This window comes from Schistosoma mansoni, assembly GCF_000237925.1.
Source record: "Schistosoma mansoni, WGS project CABG00000000 data, supercontig 0149, strain Puerto Rico, whole genome shotgun sequence".
Taxonomy (NCBI): domain Eukaryota; kingdom Metazoa; phylum Platyhelminthes; class Trematoda; order Strigeidida; family Schistosomatidae; genus Schistosoma; species Schistosoma mansoni.
In genome coordinates this window covers 483670-508528 of record NW_017386046.1, presented here as the reverse complement: position 1 = coordinate 508528, position 24859 = coordinate 483670, and the positions used below count along the sequence as shown (strand labels likewise).

General features: G+C 35.2%; 2 protein-coding genes across 2 annotated transcripts; both read left to right on the top strand.

Annotated features, from left to right (window-relative positions):
- Window positions 1–10605: 10605 nt before the first annotated feature.
- On the top strand, window positions 10606–11166 carry Smp_106260 (orf protein, putative; the record flags this gene model as incomplete). Its single annotated transcript, XM_018799131.1, has 1 exon — window positions 10606–11166. One exon carries the CDS (start codon window positions 10606–10608, stop codon window positions 10726–10728), a length of 123 nt encoding a protein of 40 aa, XP_018646644.1. The 3' UTR covers window positions 10729–11166.
- An 11524-nt stretch (window positions 11167–22690) lies between these two features.
- Smp_076490 (bone morphogenetic protein antagonist noggin,putative) lies at window positions 22691–23644 on the top strand (the record flags this gene model as incomplete). The annotated part of the gene is made up of 1 exon (XM_018799120.1): window positions 22691–23644. The coding sequence occupies one exon, from the start codon at window positions 22691–22693 to the stop codon at window positions 23642–23644; it is 954 nt and encodes a 317-aa protein (XP_018646643.1).
- Window positions 23645–24859: the final 1215 nt, after the last annotated feature.

Sequence of the window (24859 nt, the reverse complement as noted above, 5' to 3'; positions counted from 1 at the left end):
GTATGTTTTGTGGGAGGAGTCTGAGCCACAATTGATATAATAGACGTTTATCAACTATACGATTCCCTAAAACCCTTGTCATGTGGCGTTTTAATTGGGAAGGCGTGTTATCACCTAGCTCTACATTGGCTAAAAGTTGATCGATAGTCTGCTGGTCAGAGAGAGATGTGACACGTATGACCTCTCTTTTTAGGCAATCATATGGTGAGTCAGGATCCGGTTTAAAAATGACGTCAGGCACTTGCTCAATAACGTCATCCGGCAGCAACGAATTTGCGTAACTAAATTTCGTGATCCGGCTTGTGATTCTGTTTGTAACGAAAAAGCTTTCTAAGCGTGCAAACCAGAGTTCTGCCTTTCGAGGATTAAAAACAGGTAAAGGTACAGAGATGGCATCCACGGAAATAGACTTAGATGAAAGGCTAAGCGAATTATCGAGTGACATGATACAAAGAAATAATAACAGTAGCAATAATAGTAAGTTGTGGATTGAGATATACAATATGAAGAAACAATCAATAACAAGAGATATATGAGAGACTCACCGAATAAAAAAACTGTCACTTTGGGTACAAATATGCGAGTATATCGATATAATTCCAAAGGGACAATGTTATGAATGAATATATTATGACTGTTAATGAATTGTTAATAATTGTAACAGTAATTCCAGTGTGAAGTTTTTTATGATATGATTAGTGAATGTCCAGCAGACTTGTAGAGAGATGGCACGCGTTCAAAAAGCGGATCACAAACTTTGTGGAATAATGGTGCGTGTTCAAAATGCGGCTCACCAATTTTGTAAAGGATTAATTCCTCTATATCTGACTCCAATAAATAAATAATATTCCGCTAACTGATTATTTACTGCAGGCTAAATCTCCTAGTAGAATTACGGGTTTACTCGAGATTATTCAAAAGCCTGAACACCAGTTGTAGAGATAGTTTATTGTTGAAGCTCGGTGAAAATCCACAAGCGTTCAGATAGCAAGCACACCTGGAAAACAAATGAGTGTGTGTGTGTGTGAGTTTTAAAAATCCATATATATTTTTGAGTGTTAATGGATTGTGGATAAATTATTGATTATCTTTGTTTACAATCCATGAGAGAACAAATTAAGGATTGATGTGCAGACATGCGCTCAATCAGACTCACACATAAATTTACAGTGGGTTAAATGTTAGGATTACAGAGAGCACACAAAAAATACAGTAGTTGAATGGGCTTGCTACAAGTAGATGGAGTTATAGAGATGAATCAACTTTCGGGAAAGTCCATGACTGAAAGTAAATGATCTTGATCTTCAAACCTACCGAGTTGAGTTAAGGTTGAGAGACACTCCAACAACCACGGCAGAGTTCACGATCGTTTTCGACATATGTAATGGAGTTGATCGACTTTTTTTCCGAGGAGCTTCCGGTCATCTTCACTCGTTGTTTTATCTTGGAGTTCTCGTTATCGCCAAATTAATTTCTTCAAGGTTCTTCCTTAACAAAATGAAGGCAGACATAGACATATCGACACTGAATCCCATACAGTGCCATCGTATTGAGACCAACAGGTAAATTACACCAAGACTGTCCAGGTTAACCTTCCAGAGCAACGGTTTCAACACATTCACAATGTTGTATTATGCCCTGTAGTGACGATTTAATTTGGACCGCTGTGGACTGTTTTACCGGGTGGCTGACTGTATTTCCTATAAAAGACATATCAGTCGTAAACACTGACAAGGTATTTCTAGATGGATAAGTTTCCTACTTCGGTGTAACGTCCACTATTACTTCCGGCAGAAATTCACTGTTTCAATCAAGCCTACTTAGGAAGTTTGCTCACACCCTTATCATCCATTATACCAACAAAACGACTTAACATCGGTCAGAAAAGAACTAGTGGTGTGAATCGAAGGGCAACTAAAAGTCTTGGTCATGGAATGGCTAGGAAAAACAAGTTGGAGAGAGTATTAGCTTTTAACACCACTGAATGCCCATTCCAACGTCAAGAAAGATTTGGAATCCACACATACCGATGTTGTTTATGTAGCAAGTTTAACCCCGTCAAACCTACCTTTTGGCCCACAAGAAGTCGAGCTATACACGCTGATGTCATGTGCCCTTGCAAAAGGTAAGCTAGACATACGAAGAGTATAAAGCTTTTAGTATCTTCACTAATATCCACCATGGACTAAATAAGCAGAAGTCTAAGTGCGTGTAAAATTCGTCGCTGTTCCTAAGATGCAACCAGTCAGACTTCCCAACACCTATGTAGAGGATTTACTTACGTAGTGCAGCAGGCGAACAAATGCTTCACTATCATCAAGAATGGAAGGAAGTAGACAATCTTAATCGATTCAGATAACCTTACGTAAACCAACTTTGTAGATATTGAGGAGCACAACTCCCCAATGTAGTCTAAGAGCAATAGGGAGATGTAGCAGGAAGAATGCTTGTTAGACTTAACACAAAGTTATGGAGTGATTCCGCTGACAACTGTTGATCTTCGATTTCATGATGGAAACGACTGCTCGAATCCACGAAGATAGATATGCGTTGGATTGCTATAATACATGTCATGATTGTACTACCTGAACAATTGCTGAGCTAGCAAACTTAAAACAATCTTATATCACGTGTTTGTTCTCTACACCTAATGTCGCTATTTATATCAAATTGACCATGCCTGTAAACTGGCGTGAATTCTGTAATTACTATTTTCAGAATATATACTATTATAACATTTGATACCGTCTTGTTGGGAATACTGTTATTGATTCCTAAGTACGGGACACCTATTGACTGACCGTTATTTTGCTGCTTAGTACGTTATTTTGTGATAAAGAAAAATTAGACTGTATAGCATAAGCTGTACCGTTCAAGGTATTTAGTGATCTCTATAAAGTTTGTTTCATTTTTCAAATTAGAAACGACTAAATTGAGTACACATTTTGCTTCAATACAATTTCATAAGAAGAATTGAGAAATGCTTTGTACGCCACAAAGAAGAGCGTAGTTTTGATCTGATCAAGCTCCGGTTTGTTATCTCTGCATGAAGACCAAGTACCGGGATTTTGGTAATTACGAGAAGTGATACAAAACTTCCTGAATGATCACTTAACTTTGCACCAAGTCCCATGAACGCAGCCGCCGATGCAACTAGTAATCTTCATCCGACAACTTCCAAAGACCTAGTTTCTAACTTCTCAACCTAAGACGGTTCAAAAGCCACACATAGATGAAGATATATACATGGTCTGGGGTGCTTCATTTACTTCATCAATCGATTTTCTGTTTCCTTTTTCACCATTTGTATAAGTTCCCTGTGTCTTGGTATGGATTCTAATCGCAATTTTTAGGGACAACTTTTTTATTCGTCTCCATCATTACTTCTAATGGCGTAGTGACACTCATGCATAAGCTTAATTTGTATGTTATTCACTGTTTTGTATGTGGTGATATTTGTTTCGTCATGCTTTTCAACACTACTATGATTCGTCAGCACAGTATATGGTAAATTATAACCGTCAAAAATTGTATTAATGTAACAACAATTATATCTTGGGCCATATTTTTTAAACTTTAAATCCATACATATACCCAACAATATTTTTTCGCATACACCAACTCACGCTGTTGAATGGCAGTATGTTTAAAAATATCTTGCTTGTATAAAATCCTGACCTCAAACACCACAGGGTTAACGTTGGCCACCCTTTAACCCTCGTAATTTCTAAATAGGAGTTTTACAGTGATACTTTTTAAGGCACACTGAAATATCATAACTTCATTTGGCTGTGTGACTTCATATACCTAATCATTTTAATAGAATGAATGCTCTTAAAATCCCATCCAAGTATCTTACATGACAGAGTTGGGATTGATTGAGTTTTCCCTTCCGTTTCGTTCATGATAATTTTTACCGATGAACAGTTTAGCCGTATGTCCGTGTTTCGTAATTTTCTTTGACTTAAGCTCGCTTACTTAACTCCGGCTCAGATTTATCTTATTGATTCAGTCTTATTGTTATGTGATCCTGGACTGTTGATGATAATGTCTTGCTTGACTGAATCTATGTTCGAGTAGTGGACCGGGTGATCATTGTTGCTTCTCAACTAGCTATTGTAAACATTTCCAAGATGCATCTTTATATGCTCATGTGCAAATATGAAAGAAATCCCTTCACTGCTGTGGTTTATTATGACTAGCCCATTGCATTCATGTAGTATGTTGCTCGTTTTGTTGTGTGTATTTTACATACTAATTTCCAGTCTTCAGATTGTATGCGGTTATCATCACTATATCGTTCACAACGTCCGTATCCTAACTATTATCCTGATGTCGTGTCTATTAATAACTGTTTTATCGTTGTCTATAGTATTGCTGTGTAACCTTTAGGCGACTATCCATCACATGAAATTATTAATTTGAATTGCTCCTCAACAAATACTGTTGAACTTATGCGTTTCTTCATGTTATCGACGCTTAGCACGAAGAAGAATATTTGCCAACTTTTCGGACTTCAAGATGTTTACAAAAGTAGCGGCAGAAGTACTCTTTACTTGTTGTTTGTGACAAGTTTTATTGCTCGTTATCTACAATTTTGTCTTTGTGCGTCACTTTGTTTTTTCATTGACGTATTACTGTTTGTTTTGGGCACTACTATATTTTGATTAAGACATCGTTTGGACCACTATAGATCCTAGGATTGATCGCTTCGTTAGGGAAACTGAATAGTATTTGGATTCTCTATGGATTTCATCCCTAGCTGTTGAGCACATATGGTATGTTCCCTGAGTTCCCCTGACTCATTTAGATAACGAGTTATAGATCTCTAAAACTCATGGTAACTTCTTAGTATTCGCTTTATCACTATTGAGTCACCAATTGACCTACTATCACATATTGTAGACAGGTTTGACCTTTAAAACTACCAGTACTAATGCAAATTAAACGTCCATAGAGTGCTCTAGTAGTCGTCTAATGTACCTTTCACAAGAAATAACTAACCTCACAAACAGGTCCTCATGGCTTAGGCATGATTACAGATTTAATGAAGACTGTGTGAAGTCTTTAAATATTGCTTTGCCCGATTTTGGAAGTATTTAAGATACTTTTATGTAACTTTTAGGTCATATCACTAGCTGTTATCTTCAACGAATGGTTTGCTTGGGATTCGAGGTAGTCACAGGTTAGGAATAATGGCAGAGTGTTTTGCCACTTTTCTATTTTTTCGCCTATGAGTTCGGTAAGAACACGCTGAGCTACAATGGTCATTTAGATACCTGGGAAGGCGTTGAAATCAAAATGGTTTGTACATATGTTCTTATTCCTCGTCACCTCTTAGCGCATTTTCGCATAATATTGAGGTAACTCTGGAGATAAGAGGACACTTGGAAAACCACTGATATAAGGGATATAATGTAGTGAACGAGAACACAGGTGGAGACAGTCAAGTGTATTTGAATACAAAATTAAGGAATATCTTGGTAAAATCTAAGGATCATACAGTAATTCATTTGCAAAATGTCAGTCAATCGTCTCAGACTTCATTGTTTCTTCATTTTCCCACCGATCATCCTCTGTTCGCGATTTTTCTTAATCTCCTGCCTCCAGGTGTTTCACTTTCGGCTGGCGATACATACTACTTATATCTATCGACATCAGTAGCACACACCACAATAAGGCTATAGATTTAATTCGTTATAGCTCCTCCTATAGCTGTCCTGGGGTTACTGTCGATCCCAGGGGTAGGTACGTGACGAGGGCTGGTCATGGGGCAAGCAACCCTATCCCATAGAAAACGGCGTCGCCAAACACACTAACTGGAATAAACAAATTTAACCCCTTAATCCCAGCCTTTCGAGTTGAAGAATCTTCTTTTAGAGGCATTATGACACCTTATGATGAAGGCTGATGTTCATAGGAATTCACGAGGCCTAACATCTTCTGAAAACTAAGGCGGCAATTAATATAGACTTGCCAAATATCTGGAAAATGTGGGAAACCGGGAGGACTAATCAAATAGTTACGGATGTGGGAAGATACAACCTGGTGGTGCTCATAATCAGTTTAACCCATTGGACCCAAGCTGGATAGATGATGGTCGATCAAGGAGAGATGCACTCGAGCCGCGAAGAACAAAATACTCAGCGCAGTCAGGTAGTTGCTCCGATGCTGTCCAAAGAAGTATTTGAAGCGCTTACAGGATGGGAGTCACAATAACTCATGGTCATCAGAGTAGCTTCCAAACAAAAGGAGGAAATCACAATGAATGTTATCCAGTGTGATGCGCCTACTAATGATTGCAGCGACGACGATAAAGATCGGTTTTATACGAGGCTGGGGTCGATCGTAGTGATGTGTTCAGGAAAGGACCTGACCACCATGATGGGAGACTAAAACGCCAGTGTAGGAAACTTATAGTCATATTCTACAGACTTCGTTAAATGAGACCAGTGCTTCCTTAGCTTCAGTTTCATCTTGGCAACTACCAGGTGGTGATTTGTAGCCATGTCAGCTCCTCTCCTGGTTCTCACATCTTCCACTGGCCTTCTGAAGTGTTTACTGAAGCGAATGTGATCGATCTGGTTCTGTGCAGTGCGATCCAGTGAGACCCATGTAGTTTTGTGAATGCGTTTGTGTGGGAATACTGTTCCGCCTATAACCAATTTGTTGGTTGCACATAGGTTCTCAAATCTCTCACCATTCTCATTTCTTTCTACAAGTACATGTCGTCCCATGGTATATTCACACGGTAATATCTCACACAGATACACCTTGACCAAGGACGGCACGACATGAACGAAGTCAGACACATTTGTATTTATACTGAGACAAATATTTTTTCTTAAACTCAGAAAATGTCACCGGTCTCATTTAACGAAGTCTGTGGAATATGACTATAAGTTTTCTTGCAATTTTATGAAGAAGGTATACACCACGTTGAATGTTCTACACCAGGACTCCAAAACGATATGTAGCTTCAGGAAAGTGATCGCTAAGCTTCTGGCAAAAGGATTACATTCCAAGAATTCTCACTCTAGAAGGCTGTTGTATAATGACTGTCGTCTCGTCTTTTACCATGCTGACCTGAGTTTCCTAACGTTCGAGCCTCTCAAAATCAAAGAAACTCTGAGTTCTTTAAGCCCTCACAAACCTTCTGGTTCAGATGCTGTTTGGCCGGAATCCAGAAGAAGTTCGCAATCCTTCTTTGCTCCGTCTTGCTATTCTCTTCTACCACTCCTCAGTCAAGGGAAAACTACCCGCTGAATGGTAAGAGGAGAAAAGTACCTGTACACAAGTCAGTCAGCGACAACGTAGGACCACGCACATTTATGCATCGGTCCAAGTTGCCATACCTCGTTAGCACAACAAGATGAACACCGGATTCATAGAAGTAATTAATTTAGTGGTGGTAGTATATAAAGAAAGGTTGTATATAAGGATATAGTACAGGAAGGAAGAGAGATATAAAGCAATTTTAATCTCATAGTTTAAGGGAAGATAAAGAGTGTATACACCTACGCCATTGTGATCGATTCTGAGCCATGTCACCTAGAGTCTCCAACCATTGGTTACGATAGTCACGCGGACCCCAACCAGGTAGTCTGCATCTGCCAACATGGCTCAGGCTAGAAGTTAGTGACTTCAAACACTGATGCCATGTTTTGTTTTGGCCGCCCCTAACTCTCTTCCAACCATCCCCAATACTAGTCAGCATAGAGCGTCGTGGTAATCGGTGTTCAGGCATACGTAACACATGGCCTAACCATCTCAGTCGATGAAGATTCACAACCTCATCAACTGATTTACCATCGTTCCCTAATACCCTGTGTCTAACCTCACTATTACTTACCCGGTGATCCCAGCAGATGCGAGCAATATTTCTAAGACATCTGTGGTCAAATACTAGTAACCTACGAGTATCTTCTACTCTTAATGGCCATGTTTCACAGCCGTAAAGTAGAACAGAGCGAACTGATGCGCAGTATACTCGTCCCTTAATTGATAGACGGATATCTCGTCTTCGCCATAGGTGATGTAAGTTGGCAAAAGCCAAACGAGCTTTTTGAATCCGTGCAGAGATTTCGTCAGACACCAACCCATTAGGACTGATCAGACTTCCAAGACAAGTGAAGTTGTCCACGCGTTCGACTACTTCACTCCCTATCCTTAGTTCAGGTGTTGACGCAGGCCAGTCTTGGAGTAACAATTTACATTTGGATGGGGAGAAACGCATCCCAAACATCCTGGCATTATTACTGAGTTCCAACAGAAGACTCTGCATTTTGTCAGCGTCTTCACCAAACAGGACTATGTCATCTGCGTATTCTAAGTCGCTTAGTGGTCCCCCTGGTAGGACATCAATTCCTGTAAATTCAGTCGACGAGAGTGTTATTTCCAGCAACAGGTCTATAATGAAGTTAAACAAAAAAGGGGATAGTGGACAGCCTTGACGTACACCACTTGAGGTTGTAAAATCATATGACAGTTCGCCATAAGCTCTTACTCGACTGGTAGTGTTCGAGTAAAGAGCCTTCACAAGGTTTATGTACTTCTCAGGTACACCTTTTAATGACAGACACTGCCACAGAACCTCTCGGTCTACAGAGTCAAATGCTGCTTTCAAGTCAAGAAAAACTATCATTGTCGGACGCCGATAAGCGTGTCTGTGCTCTAAAACTTGACGAATGGTGAATATGTGGTCGATACAGCCAGGACCATGTCTGAAGCCAGCCTGATTTTCTCGTGTTTGCAGTTCACGAGTCTTAGTTAGGCGCCTGATAATTATTGAGGCTAGTATTTTAGATACTATGTTAGTCAGACTAATCCCTCTATGGTTATCGCAGAATGATTTTGACCCCTTTTTATATATTGGGACAATAAGTGATTGTGACCAGTCGGATGGGATTACGTCCGTCTCCCAGATTTTAGCCAGAATATTAGTCAACCTAATCGCTAAAATTGGACCACCATATTTAAAGACCTCTGGAGCCAATCCATCTGGACCAGCTGCTCTTCCTCGTTTCAGATTACCTATAGCCTTTTGAACTTCAAGTAGGGTCGGGGGGCCTACTTCAATGTTCCATTCAGGTTTTCTGTGAATAGTGGGTAGTTGTGCAGTAGCTGAAGGCCAGCTAAACTGTTCCTTAAAGTGTTCCGCCCATCGTTCTAAACGTTTGGGTTGAGAGCAGATAAGGGTTCCGTCTTTTTCCGAGATTGTCTCACTTACACTTGACTTCCTAATTCCAGTTTCTTTTATTAGTCTGAATAGTTGCCTGGTGTTGCCTACAGCCGCTGCCTTTTCCATCTCTTTTGCTTTCGTTGCCCACCACTGCTCACGATCGTTCCTCAGACTTTTATTTAACCTAGATCTAATTTGTTTACGCTCTTCGTCATGTTCAGAGCCTGATGGGATGAGTTTACGCGAATCCATCAGTGAAATAGACTTAGAAGAAATCCACTGGTTTTTTGGAACCCTATGATTTAAATAACTAATAGATGTGACTGCTGTTTCCACAGCTGTTCGTGTGTCTTTCCAAGCAGCATCTGGGTCAGTCTCGTTTACAGAACCGCCTAAATGTGAACTCAGTTGTTTCTGGAATTCGCACACAAAAGGGGTAACAATAAGGGAGAGTCTTACCACTGACCGGTTTGTTTGCTCTTAGCAGTAGTACAGGCCATGAAAAGAGTTACTAGTCAGTCTCTTCGCCATTAAATTCTCAGCAAATCCATTTTCACGACACGATTTTCTGCTCTGTAGATGCTTTGACACGTACCTGTCGGCTACCTTGAGTAGATAGATCATCTCACTGAGACACAACAGTCGAGTACAAATTGTTCCATGAAGTTCTCCGAGGCGCTGAATAAGGTTTTTCATCGTACTTCTCTTCTTGAACTAAACACTATGGATATAAACTCGTGACTGATGTGACTTTGTCAAACGGAATTTACATAACAAGTGGAGGGTCACAAGACCCATAATTTCGACTATTCCTCTTCTTATTGTTCATTAATGACTTTCCGAACTCTTCAGACCCTAAAAGTTCTCTTTTTGCAGGGATTAGTTGGTCTTGGTTATGTCTTCATTTGTTAAAGCGCGTTCATTAACTGTACGCTACACAAATGTTCAGGAATACATTCCAGAGTGGGTTTTTATCTATACTATTCAGTGTTGGGACAAAACCTCTGCAGATTTGGGACAAAAAGGTTTCTATCATATTCAGTTTGATTTTTAAACATTTAAACCTAACTAGGTTCGTAACGGTCATATCAAAAGAATTACAGATAATGAAATCCAGTCATTGGTCTTGGAATTATTAGGAAGCAATGTTTCGTATGGTTCATCTTGTGTAGTCCTTATATAGTTGATGTAGAAACACTTATATATCTTGTCCTGCAGATCCTAGAAAAGCACTGGGCATTAAATTACCTTTCCTAGTGTTAATTGTAAAAAATCTCAATAAGTACTTTACGTTTGAAATTCAGGTATGTCATTTGATTGCTCACTTTATTGTGTATTAGATCCTTGATGACGAGGGTGTTAAGAGACGTTTTAGGGCCAGTAACTACCAGAGCACTACTCGAGTAAAGCCATTTATTTGCACCATGCCTCTCCGTTTGGAAGCCAACTGGAATAACATTTACTTCAACGTTGCAGACTTTACAAAGCGTGCATACGGGACTAATTTCGTCGAGGTGCTGCGAGTTCAGGTTTGTAATGACCATTAAAATAAGATCTAATTTCAAGCATGTTGCCAGATGCATTTTCATATGATTTTAGAATGAAATTACTTGTTATTAAGGAATTAGATTCCCTCTAAAGTGGTTTTATCAGCACTTGTTATGTTACGCGATGTCACGGAAAGTGGTAAGTATTAGGCTTACGATGCTTAAAACACGAAAAATATGAGGGAAAATGAAGAGATGTGTGTGGATACTTACATAACCGCATCTAAATGCAAGTTAATGTATAGGAATATAATGCAGTAATTTCAGTGGGTTATTATTTGTAAGTTGGTTACTTCCGAAAAATCGTTAACGATGTGTAAATTAATGCGCATAAACCACATTAGATATAAACAATCCAGTTAGAATGTCGGGAGCGTGTTCTCCTGATGATTCACCACTTATTGATTATGTGCTGTGTGTATGACTCCATGTATGACACGTATATACATTAATCATTTACATACCAATGTCTCTTAAGCCTAACGATTTTATACCAGTGACAATGGAATCCACGCATAGTGTGACCAGGATTTGTATTTACACGAACACAATAGCACGATTTTAATAGGATGCACAGGTAAGGAAATAGTTATATGGGTGAAATAGAACGTTTTCAGTACATAAAAACAAATTAAGTGCTCGTGAGCTGTCAAATAATCATTATACTTTATTCTAATAAGCTTCAAAGTTTCTCATTGAATAATGTTAATTTTATTGATGTAGGCGCCCTACCTGTAGATCCATACTAGAACTCACATTTCTATTTCAGTTTTAACCCATCATCCATATGATGCATACTTGTCACTAACCCTTATTTAATTGTACCTAAGCCAAACATTTTGATATTTCTGTACGCACTACTTTAGTCCCGTATGTAAACAATCCTTTGAGGTTGTTATCAGTTGACACGAAAACTACTTTCCACTGCGTGTATCATGGACTCCTTTATTGAAGCATTAACACTTACTATTAATTTCTAACTGTTGACTAGATGCAATAGCCATTGCAATTGAGAATAAAAAAATATCTTAACTAGTATGCTTATAATAAGTTTTCAAGTCTTAAAAATAGTTTTGTATGAGGTTGTATACTTTGTAGCACCAAAAGATATATCAATGACTATTAGAGCGAAATTGTTACTTTAAAAACATCGCTTTTCGAAACCTATTTTCAGATTCACGCTAATTGTCGAATAAGACGTATATATTTTTGTGACCGCCTCTATTCGGAGGAAGAGCTCCCTGCAGAGTTCAAATTATACCTCCCTGTTCAAGTAAACCGGAACACATAGGTATTTTCATTGCAAATGTTTCCCTGTTTCAATGACACTTTTAACACTTTTCAAACTATCATGTATATGTTTCAGTTTGGTGCATAATATGTATTTTGTGTTATCCATTACACCGAATATTTCTACTTTATAATAAAATAATTCGTGAGAATTTTCTAATAACAGTTATTTGTTAAATTTCATGTTCATTTATGTTAATCTTCTTGGTTAACGTTCTTCAGTGTGTTGAAACTACTGCTGAATTACACATTGTTTTCTCAGTTGCATCATAATTTTACTGGGTTAACGTCATGTTGTAACTATCATGCTTAAAATGTTTGATTTTATGCAAGTTTGGTATTTCTTGTTTACAATTTCCCGAAAGTTGCTTATTCGCTATTGATATGTATCAACTCTTATGTAGATGTCTTACTTTCACTTCTGATTATGGCTAATCGACATGTTCAAATGTATTTAAATTCAGTGTTGATATGGATTCATCTACTTGACATGTCTCAACTACGAACAAACTAGATCCACTATTTATAGTCAGTACTTAGTAAATGAGAATAGAACAGCACTTAAGTAATGTTTTGCGCAGTTTCATGCATAAAAAACAGATGCCATAGACTATCTTACTCATAAATGACAGTTTTTTTAAAAAAAATCCAGCAATCATTAAGTCTTGGGAAAATATACTTTGTTTAGCTTCCATTGCTAAGTAACATAATAGTTTCCTTGTTGAAATCATGTTAAATCATAAGAACTTGGTTATTACGCAGTTCTTTGGCTATGCCGTCGAGCATAAAAGGTTAGATTTCTGATTGCACGTGTACTTCCAAATAAATACATCCGAAGTTAATGTTCAATGACTAATTACGATTTACGGTGATTTCCGCTTTGATATATAAGTGGTTTTGATAACACGGAAATATTGCTGGTTTTCACAAAATTATGTGGCTAGACTAAAAGGAGTTTCATGAAGATAAGCTGATTGGTGCCATTATGTTTAAAACAGTATTTGTCGTATATTTTATAAAGTTTTAGTAATTCTCAAGGCTACCAGTCGTATCGTAATTGTGAAATACCATATAAGGACCAAGTAAATCCTCGCTCTATGGAATATACGGCACATATAATCTTAAAGGTCATCTGTAAACACTCAACACCACTATGTTGGTTAGTCAAGTAATAGAACAGTTTGTAAATATTACCTAACCCCTTGACAATGTGTAGACAACCCATTTCGTAGTCGTGGTTTATAGTTCATGTATCATTTGAAGTCCTGGACTTGGAGAGAATAATTGGGGGTTAAACATGTGGAAATGCCTTCTCAGATCTATCTCTTCAAGATTTGCTCTGATTTCAGCCATCACGAGGACTAAAGGTATGAAATTATGTGTCTGACGTTAAGTTACTTTGCATTGTTGTCGCTCATTGAGTCTTTCACTCAAATAGTTTCGAAACATATATCAGAAACATGTCAAAACATCTTTTGCATAAATTTCTAGTAGCAGAAACTCATTAGAATAATATGGGACAGTTTATGTAAATTGTCTTTAATGTAATCTTTCTGATATGCTTAGTTCGGAGAGCTCTACGTCAGTATCATCATGCGACTGCCTCTATAATAACCTATGGCTTCATGTTTTCTAGAATAAAACAATAACATTACTCATTTACCTAGTTCATATTCTCCTGCTTGACTTCATTACTATGTTGGAGATGTGTCGAGATAGTTGAGTTTTATAGTGAACATAGCGGACTGGTTTGAGCAAGACAACCATTTTAAACCAAGAAGCACTGGACAACTAATGTTTCCTAGTATGGGACTCAACAGCGAATGTTCGCAAACTTACTGAGGATCAGAACTATTATATTCGGATCTCGCGGCAGGCTCTGAACCTTGACTTAAATCTACACTGTTTGTGTGAACATGAGAAATACTACCAGAAAAGAAGTGCATGGGTTCGTGTCCTATTGTTTTCGGTCTATTGTTTAAAAGTTGAGTGCTTTGGCTGCTGAAAATCAACTTTTAAGATATTTGGGTAAAGAAGTAATTCTGAAATGAAAGTTATTATTCATTCTAAAATCCAGTGGAATTCTTGTTAATAATTACTAACTACTTGTTTTGGTTCTTTCCAACTAATTCATTTACAGAAATTACTAGATTTTAAAAGTGTATTTATGTTATCCAGCCGGTATGCGAATCCATTTGTTTTGTTTTCTGAAAACAAGGTTTTTTCAGAATATATTAACTATCAACACCTATTTTATTTGTTAAATGTAGATTGATATTTTAGACTAAGTAATGATTATTTAATCAGTTTTATTACGTTTTTACAAGGAGAATAATCTTATTCGTAAAGTGCTACGATGAAACTACTAATTACACCGTACTATAAATCAAACCCGCTATAAAAGAGCATCATTTTGGCACACCTACTTCTAATCTAAAATGTCCATAGACCAAGTTGACTATTTTTGCAAACTATATATCATTGGTGTACTGGATATATATAATAAATAAGAGTATTCGAATTGATGTGCTTATTATTCCCAGAATAGTCCAATTTAAGACATATCGAACTCAATGAGCACAACTGAAAGTATCATATCTGGAATTCGTGATAAGCACGGAATCAAGTACAAAGGAACTACCAATTAGTACAAATACCACAGTGTTAATGAAAATTATGCACCAATGAACCAGACCTTCATAGCTCGTTTTACTATTACAATTCTTCATAATCAATAATATGAGTATATTTGAAAAGAAAATTAACATGTATGTATATTACACTAAGATGGTTGATAACATTTTAATAGTTTTCTTACTGTGTATTATATCGTGACAGAGTTGTTAAATAAAATGATAAAGAGGGACCATTGAACCTAGGAACTCCTCACTGTCTACATTGGTCTGAATAACCAAGAAGTATCACTAGCCACCAGAAAAAGTGGTTACATTTGTAATTTACTAGGTTCTTTACCTTTTCACTATAGAGCTAAGTCACGTAGAAAAACCTTCATACATCGAAGCACACCGTAATTCACTACCATGAACAACAGAAACGGTTATGACTTTTGCCCCTGTCAATTATCACGTGACTATATTCCCAATCAGAATACCGAAGTCTATGGCCTTGTTCCTATGCTAAACCAATCACATCAGCCAGCTCTAACAACCCCGCGACAACTGAATCCCTATTGGTCCTCAATATAGTAGCTTCTCGCCTAGCCCTGTTCACTGAGTCCAGAACACGATATCAGCCTCCACATACTTCATATACAAACAGATCACACCGCAGAATGAAAAATAATACTTATACAAGATCAAGCCAAAAGTGGTCGTGAGCGTGGAGGACTGTAACTAACCGATTGAGAAGAAATTAAAAATAGTAAACCGCATGGTAATAATTAGTGGGTCAAATAAAAGCTTATAAAAAGGAATAAGCGCATATACATGTAGTCTCATTACGTAATAGTTACACAGTAAGAGAATATGTCTATAAATAGTTCCCGGGAGTTATTTATAGCTCAATCTTCGGATACAAAAGAAACAAGACAATTGTTATCAAAGCATCCGTACAAGGAACTTAGAAATATTAGTTGTTTCATTTATGGAAATTGAAAATTACTAGTATATTGATTAGTCCCTAATATTTGAAACGATGGTTCCTAGCCTTCTTGGAAACATCATCAGGATATTGTTAAATTCACGTGATGAGATCTAAATAGCGAAACTCACTGCTAACCGTTATCATACTTAATTGTAAAAATTTAGGATTCTGTCTTAGTAATTGCTGATGAAGTTATGTCCAGATAGCCCATTATGACCAAATGTCTATGAACTGTAATCCCCTCCTATTTTTTAAAAGGTAAGGCGACAGGGACCATCGTTAGTATTCAAATATCCTTCGTAACCAACACTTTATTACTCAAACAGGAATATAGTTATTTAACCTCGGTCAGCGCATGTTGTGACCAATTTTTTAGAAATTAAGTGAAAGAATCAAAATGTTAATCCTATTATCCAATTTTCATACATTTTGTTAGGAGTAAAATACATCGTATTTCTTTGATAAAATATTTACGATATGTTTATTACAGCTATAACTTCTGAAAAAATCACCAGAAAACGTAAACTTTTAAATTTATCTTTGTTAAATAGGATATTCGTTGGAAAAATCAGATTAAACATGCATCTGAGAATTACATACAGTATGATAATCGATCAACATTTAAAACAATAACATAATTTCATGTTTGTGAAGCCATTAAAATTCCTCTGTATTAACGTTTATATAGAAAAAAATATATTCAATTAAATAAAAGAACTATATAAATTCAATTTGGATAAGAAACACTGACAATTTAGTGTATCCTAAACAGTTTCTGGCATCCATTATACTGATTTATTCTCATAATTAATACTTTTCATCTCAAATCCAATTATTGTTAGTTTGTCAGAAATATGTTGAATTCCTATAATAATTTATGGGTTGTATTCGTCACAAATTAACCTCAACTGACCTAACATTAGAAACCAGAAAGCACTGGGCAAGTGTTTCATTCTAGCTTAAGACTGTTCATCAGTGAAACCAAGTTACGACGATTACCACCAATTAACCAAATGAATCACTGCAAAACTCTATATAAATTATAATTGTGTGCTTAGTAGTAACATACTGCGAGATGAGTTTCTGAAGTTATGGTGGAAAGTTGTGATCGGTGGAATGAAGTAGTTATTATCAATTTGGCACTGAATGATCATCATACTATATCGCAAATTGATTGAATTTGAGAATGTAAAACATTGGATCCTACCCAATAGTTTAGTGTGTAATCACATCCTACAAATTCTGAAGGTTCTGGGTCCAGTTACTGGCAGGGTGGTCGGTATGAGGTTTTAAGGAGTGCAGCCTTATGACAAATTAACTGTTCAGTAACCTATAGATTTTAATAATAACACAACCTATGTCTATCCGCAACAAATATCATTCATCAAATAAACGAATCTCCAGAAGATATTTCATTAAAATATTTAATTATTATTATTATTTGAGACAAGCATATCAAAGTGTTAAATTGATGATTAATATATCATCTATGTTTAGAAATAATTGTACTGAACATAAGTTGTGTAATTTCAATTTTTCTTGCAAACATAAAGATCTACCCTAAAATAGTACATATGAATCAATAAAGAGTATCACGTGAAATTATTTCACTATAGAAGAGAACCTATTTCCAGTGTTTTCAATGAACCTTTGAAATGGACCGAGTTAAAATGATTGGAGTATACATAATTAAACAAGGCATATTTGGGTAGCGAGAGTGTTGTACAAAAGAGGGTATCACTCAAAAACAAAATCCACTGTTCATTTCCAAACAGCATTTTATTACATAAAAATACAGAATGTTATTCACACTTCGAAGCTTTTCAAATGTTATCATTCTAGTTAATCTTCAGAGTCTTTGTGATATTTTTAGTAATCAGAATATTGAAAGATAAAATCAACACTTGGATGAAGGCAATTTCAGCTGAAGATTCTTAACTAGGAAGAAAAAAGTATCTTGGTTTCCACTGCTAACTAAAATCTGTCTACTCACAAACTCCAAGTTTTTTTTAGCGTATGTTTTTTTCTTAGAATAACGCACTAAGAACATGCAGACCTTTCACGAAGTTAGTTGTTTACATACCGTATTCAAAAGATCAACTAAATTCTGTTACATAAATGCCTCTTGAGGAAAGCTAATGTCAACCATTGAGTATTTGTCTTTCAGAAGAGCAACTGTCCACATAATTTTATAAGCAGCTTTTAATATAATTCGTTGAAAAATATCTTATTATCTTTGGGAGCCACTAGGAGAACTACAATATCTTTTATAAGATTTGTAAAACATTATAGGTAGTTCACTGAAACTTCTTAAAATGCAAATATCACATAAATTTGTAAAATATCTCTAGCTGAAATAGATATAAACAACTTGAGGCCTGATACAAATGTGTTTATCTAAGTTTTTGCACGTCATAGAAAACTAAGCAATAGAAAATTTAAAAATGTATAAAAATAATACTAATAATTAGTAGTAAGGGATTTGAAGAAAAACTGTGACTGGTGGTGTTCGGACACGTTGGGATCGAAATCGCTGTCACCTGTGACATTCAACAATCATCACGGGGTATGGCAACTTAACTGGACCTCAGAATGTATCACTAGATGCCGATTCAGTGGCTCTAACGGCTAGAGGTTTGATGCAAAACCTGTGTTTGGCATCCGAAATGATATTGGATACATACTTTTGGTGAGTTTCGCACTAGAACGAAACAGTTTTTTGTGAAATCCTTTCTGGAATCAATTTGTAATGAATGTAATCTACGCTTAAAGAGAAACCAAGAGAATTTTGGGGTGAAAATTAGGAGCATTGTATAACATTTTAGATGTACAGGATTCCAAGTTAGAGCTTAATTTGTGGTGCAGTTTGATAATTTTCGTAGTGTATGCCTTATCCACTTATATCGTCTTTTCCTAACTTCTTCATTTGGAAGCTGGTTCGTTCTCTCCAATAGTAGGGTGTTGCTGATAGTATCTGACTAACGGACATTCAGTATCTTGTATAGACAATTGTTTATAAACACTTGTACATATGTGATAATGGTTGTAGTAGTTCTCCAAGTCTCAGCTCCATACAGTAGAACTATCTTGACATCCGTATTGAAGATTCTGATTTTGATAGTGGTTGACAGTTGTTTTGAGATTCATATGTTCTTTAGTTGTAAGAATGCTGCTCTTGTTTTGCCAATCTTTGCCTCTTCTAACAACAAGACAAACAATTAACATAGGTTGATATACATGTAAACGAATAAAATTGTTTCATTTAAAATTTTTTATTATCAGAAGGGGTTTTGTGGATATTATAGTAATTTTAATAGTTAAGATCATGAATCGATCAAAGCTAGACCACCATGGAAAACCTGGAAGCACTGGATGGTCGTGGAGATCGGTCTAATCAACCACTCTACCTATACCCACTAAACGATTACGAATGCTACAAAGGGTCATTGTATAACTATTGAGGGTTCAAAAAGATGATAAAAATGAGTTTGCCCCCCCCCCAAAAAAAAGAATGAAAGTGTTATATAATGATTCTGCGTAAGCAGTGCAAAAACAACTATTGTGCCGCGGTAGTTGTGTCGTGCTTTGATGTAGCACTCTTCTCCAGAAGGGCTTACTAGGCTTCATCATGTTCCTATGGCTGGAAGGGGCACTAGACTGAATATTGTAAATATATACCTTATGTAAAAGAAAATTCTATAGCATTGATTATGACAACAGTTTAAAGGGCCAGAAACAAGTGATTACATACATAATGAGTAAACGCTGATATAGACAAAATACCATAGATCTCAACCGAATTTTATTCCTAGTTAAATTTCAATAAAAATGTATTTTAAATGTTGCTTTTTTTTAAAAAAAGATACAAAATTTAATTATTTTAATAATATTCCATTAATATATAGTTCGATGTTAATTAAATAGTGAAAAAAAAGTTTAATAATTTTAAACAATGGTAACTATTAATCTCTATTATTATAATTAACAGCTGATAGAATTTAATGTATTATTTTTTCGGTAAACCTTGTGTTCATTTAAATAAGAGTTAAGTATTGTTTCATTGTTTGTGTTGGGAACGTTAGATCCCCAGAACTCACTTGGCAAAGGTACTAATTTTATTCTGGAAATTTGAATTTCATATTTTCGTGCCAAGAAACGCTTAGTTGACCTACAGCTTAGATTTCTCATTCAGAGTCCCTTGACTGTCATTGGTTGACGGATTTTTCTTAGTACGTTATTTTGTGACTCTCTCAAGGGCGTTACTATCATTGCATAAATAAGCTTGATTTGTGTGTTTAGTGACCTCTTATTTTGCAGGTGCTTGTAGAATACATTGTCTACACCTCATCAAGACTTGTCGATTTAGTTAGCAGGGCTGGGTAGAGTAGATTAGAATAACCTATCGTATCACTGTGCCATTGGCCTTCGTTTTGTTTACCGAGTAAGTTGAACTCGTAACAGCATCAACTATGTCATTAATGTATGTTTTAAATTATCCCAGTGTTATTATTTAGTTATATCATAACTGTTTCGGAATGTTTTTTTTGTCAATTAGGTATGAAAGAGTATGAAGGGGTTTTGTGGATATTATAGTAATTTCGATAGTTGAAATCATGAGGTATTTCCCGGAGTTCTAGTGAGAAGCAGTGGCTAGTGGAGTTCAATCGGGTTTGTTGTGAGATAGCAACTCACTGAAGACATTGGTGGATGTGTCACCTAATTTCGTGGATTGGTTGGAGTTAGACATTAACACCGTTGGATGCCGGCTCACTGGTCTAGAGGTTAAGTGAGCGCGTGTGAAACTGATAGGTCCTGGGTTCGAATCTCGAGAGGCAGGATTGTGGATGCGCACTGCTGAGGAGTCCCGAAATAGGATGAAACAGCCGTTCAGTGCTCCCAGGTTTTCCATGGTGGTCTAGCTTCAATTGACTCATGATATCAACTATATAAAATAACCAACTTCATTTAAACTAGACAGTTTATTTACTAAATAGTTATAAGAAAAGAAATGTATCAATGATTGCTGTATAATATGTACTTGGTAATTGTGTTGCTAGAAAAATGCAAATCAACTATATTATTTCATGAAATTTGTTTGAATAAACTTACTTTATCAGAATCTTACAATATTTCTGATGTTTCTATCAATCAGTCCAGTACTTGAATGTATTGCTTTACATTGAAAATCTCATGGTACTAAAACTAAGGAAAGAATAAATAATTTATGATGTTTCTCATTCAGATATACTAAATATTGCTTTCCTATTGTTAATTTTAATATGATTCGTTTTTAATTTTAAATTGGTAGTTTAAATAGTTATTGTTAAAATGTGGTCAGAATTCTTCCCATGAATAACTGTAAAAATCAAAGATTCTTTTTCTAAATATTAGTATTATTATTAATGTAACTCATCAAATGCCCTGGTACGGTCGAGAGTGAGGAGAGTCAGCTCACCCTCTCAAAATACTCTCACATGGCCACGCGCATACAACCAGTGCCAAGGATGTCCTACTAGCGACACGGGATGTTATCTATGAAATTGAGGGGGTGAAAAGTGAATGTCCGACTCTTTAATAGGGTTGGTGGATATGGAGGATCTACCTAGTGGAGTTGGAAAAATCTGATTCCAAATCAATGGTGCACATGAAATCCAGGATCCTGAGGGAACAAATGACGTATGAATCAATCGTTGGTCACTGGCTACCATGGGACTGCATTTTTGTGCGTTGTTCCACTGCCTTGTTGATCTGACCTTTAGATGGAAGGCTCCGCGTGTGGCCTCCTAGGAAAACCACCTACTTCAGTTTGGGCACCCGGGCAGTATCATAGCCCACAAACAAATCAAGTGACTTGTATGGCGCATAGATATTCGGTGCCCCCTTGGTACTAATATTTATGTATTCAGATATTATGCTGTATATTTTTCATTAAACAATTATTCATGCATGTTATTATTATCTTTAATTAAAACTTGATATTACAACCCTATTGTTGATTATATTTGTTTCTCTCTTTTGTAATTTATACATGATTTATGTATAAAACCGTTTGTTTGTTTGTTTTTTTTCTTTTTCTTTTTGTTTAATTTAAATAATCAAAGTTTATATATTAACATAATTCATTGGTTACATTCCATTTTTCATGGCAGTGTGTTATTTTTTTTTATAACATTTCACTTTCATTGATAATTATGTAACATACTGTAAAAGGTATGTCAAATTATACTCTTGATCAATTCACTTACCTATATAAACATGTGCATTTATACATATATATACAGACCTGGTTACTTTAACAAAATATAAACCCAAATGACTTAGTGATAACCTCAGACATGAAATGAATGAAATAATAAAGATTATTATTTTATTCTTACTGACCTCTAGTCATAGTAATCATTCATTTTAGTTATACACATATATATATATATATATATATATATATATATATATATATATGCACATTAAATGAGCGTCTGACCAACACATTATAGACAAACTTCGAATCATGATTATTTTAGACAATTTAAAAGTTAACGTGATAAAACAAAACTGCCTAAAACATACATCGAAATGTATCTCCACACACAAACTAACATTGAAACTTAGTCAAATAAGTGATTACTGTACATCAACACACAGACATATATATATTCGACTATTGGAATAATTGAATTGTGTTTGTATATTCCAGTGTGTTGTATAAAAATAGAACATTGAATTAAACGCAACCAATTCAAAAGATAAATAACAAGGACTATAAAAAAAAAGAGGATAAAAGAAAAAAGAAAATTCCATTTTCTAATTTGAATAATAAGAAACCAAAACAAAGAATAAACAAAAGAAAAAGAAAAACAAAAAGAAAGAAAGAAAAAGGAACAAACAAACTACTTAACTCTTATGTCAACTATCCTATTGAAATTTGAGCATGTCTATTATTTTCTATCATTTATCTAATAATATTCAAAGTTCAATTTTATCATTTTTTGTTTTAATTTTATTATTTATTCATACAACATTACAACAATTCAATGATTTAAATCATCAAAATCTACCTAAAAAATATGCAATGATAACAACTGGCGGTTTACATCAATCATATTTAACACAAAAATTAAATCATGATTTATATGATAAAGATTATTCACGTAAAGTGAATGTTAAAGTAAGTGATATATTAACAAGACAAGCTGAAGCTATAGCTTCATCACAATTTTTACCATCATCATTACCTTCTCCTACAAATAGTAGATATAGAATGAATGAAAAACCAGAATCACATTCAATGGAAACGAATACTAATTCAAATCATTTTACAACTAATCAAAGAGCTCAAATTATTGTTAAACCATCTGAAAATATTGATAAGAATTCTTTACTTTTATCATCAAAAATATCACAACATTCAATAGTTAATGAAGATCGTTCATGGCCACCTGAACATTCACATGAATTTGAAAGAGTTGATGTACGTGTATTAGGTGAAAGAATAGATAGTAAAGCATTACTTCAATTACGTCCAAGTTCTACTATTGATTCAATACGTAAATTACGTAGAATTCTTGGATCTGATTTACAAAATGATTGGATGTCTATTGAAAGTCCATTAAATTCACAAAGTTCATCGATTAAAAGTACACGTTCAACATTATCACCAAATATTCCGAAACCTGATAATTATTTATTAAATATTGTAGATGAATTAAATTTTACTGTTTTTCGTCCAGTTAATAATGATGGATTAATTTATCCAATTAAAATGACTATTGATCAAGTAAATATAATGAAAACTTGGTTATTACAACGTGCAACATGTGCTATGGAATATATATGGGAAGATTTAGGACCATTGTTTTGGCCTAGATGGATTAAACGTGGAGTTTGTGTGAATACACATTCTTGTTCTTGGCCACCTGGTATGCGTTGTCGTTCAAGTGGTTCACGATCATTGAAATTGTTGAGATGGGTAAGTAAAAATAAATTTGATCATGATATTGTCGAAATTTCTAAATTGATTACTTAAAAAACTTAATCTAAAGTTAAGATGTCAAATTATGTAAATCTTATTTAGAATTCAATCTACAATTTGTTACGATATCTTCATTATAGTTTTTTTAAACAGCCTATTCAGTCAATCAACAAAACAAATAACATATTTATTTTCATAGTTGAAAGCGTGAATCAATTGAAGCTAGACCACCAAGGAAAACCTGGAAGTACTGGACAGTCGTTTTGTCCTGTTGTGCGACTCCCCAGCGGTGTGCATCCACGATCCCGCCTCACGATATTAGAACCCGGGACCTATAAGTCTCGCGCTCGAGCGCTTAACCATGGTAGTCTAGCTTCACTTGACTCATGAGTTATCATTTAATATAACCTATCATATAAACCATATTGATTATTTGTACAGGTTTGATAAGTCTCATTTATGATCGATAGTATTTTTGTATAAAATACTGTTACACTAAAAAACCAGTTTTCAAATTTACATTTGTGTAAAATGTATTCAATTTATAATGTTACTTTTGTGGATTATTTCAAAACTAAGCAAATATATATGGGATGTAATTAATAGATGAGATGCAAAATTATAAAATTATGATTCTACACAATGTCTACGTTAAAGTCTAAAATATTTTGTTAAAAATGAATCGGATCTATGCTTGACTTGTTTGTCAAGATCTAACAAAAAACTCTATTTTAACCAATGAGACAACTACAATCTGATCAGAGAAATTTACAAATAGTATTTCTGTTTTCTTAAAACTACGTTCATTCACTCAAAACACATTTATAGTAATCATTAATATAACAATGTTACCCAGTGAATAATTTGGAATCATTATCATACTGTTATATTAAATAAGCTTCATTTACTGTTAAAAAAATGTAATATTAGCTAATTAAGTAGTATTGAAACAACTGTTTATCTTTAATGGAGGATAATTAGAAAACTCAACAAAATATTTTATGACTCTTACAAATTAGTGAATTGATTCAATAAAACAATTAAATACACAGAACATCATTATACATCGATAGATATTCGAAACCATATTGTTTTTATTATTGAAGGCTTGTAATTTTTGTTTATTAACAATCACGATTACAAGTGATCAGTCTTTGTCGCCATGTGAACAAGTTAGTACCCATTTGAATTCACTTGCTCAATGCATAACGTGTTCATGTTTAAAGTGTGTTTGAGTTCAATTATCAGCATAGTGATTTCGATAGGTCT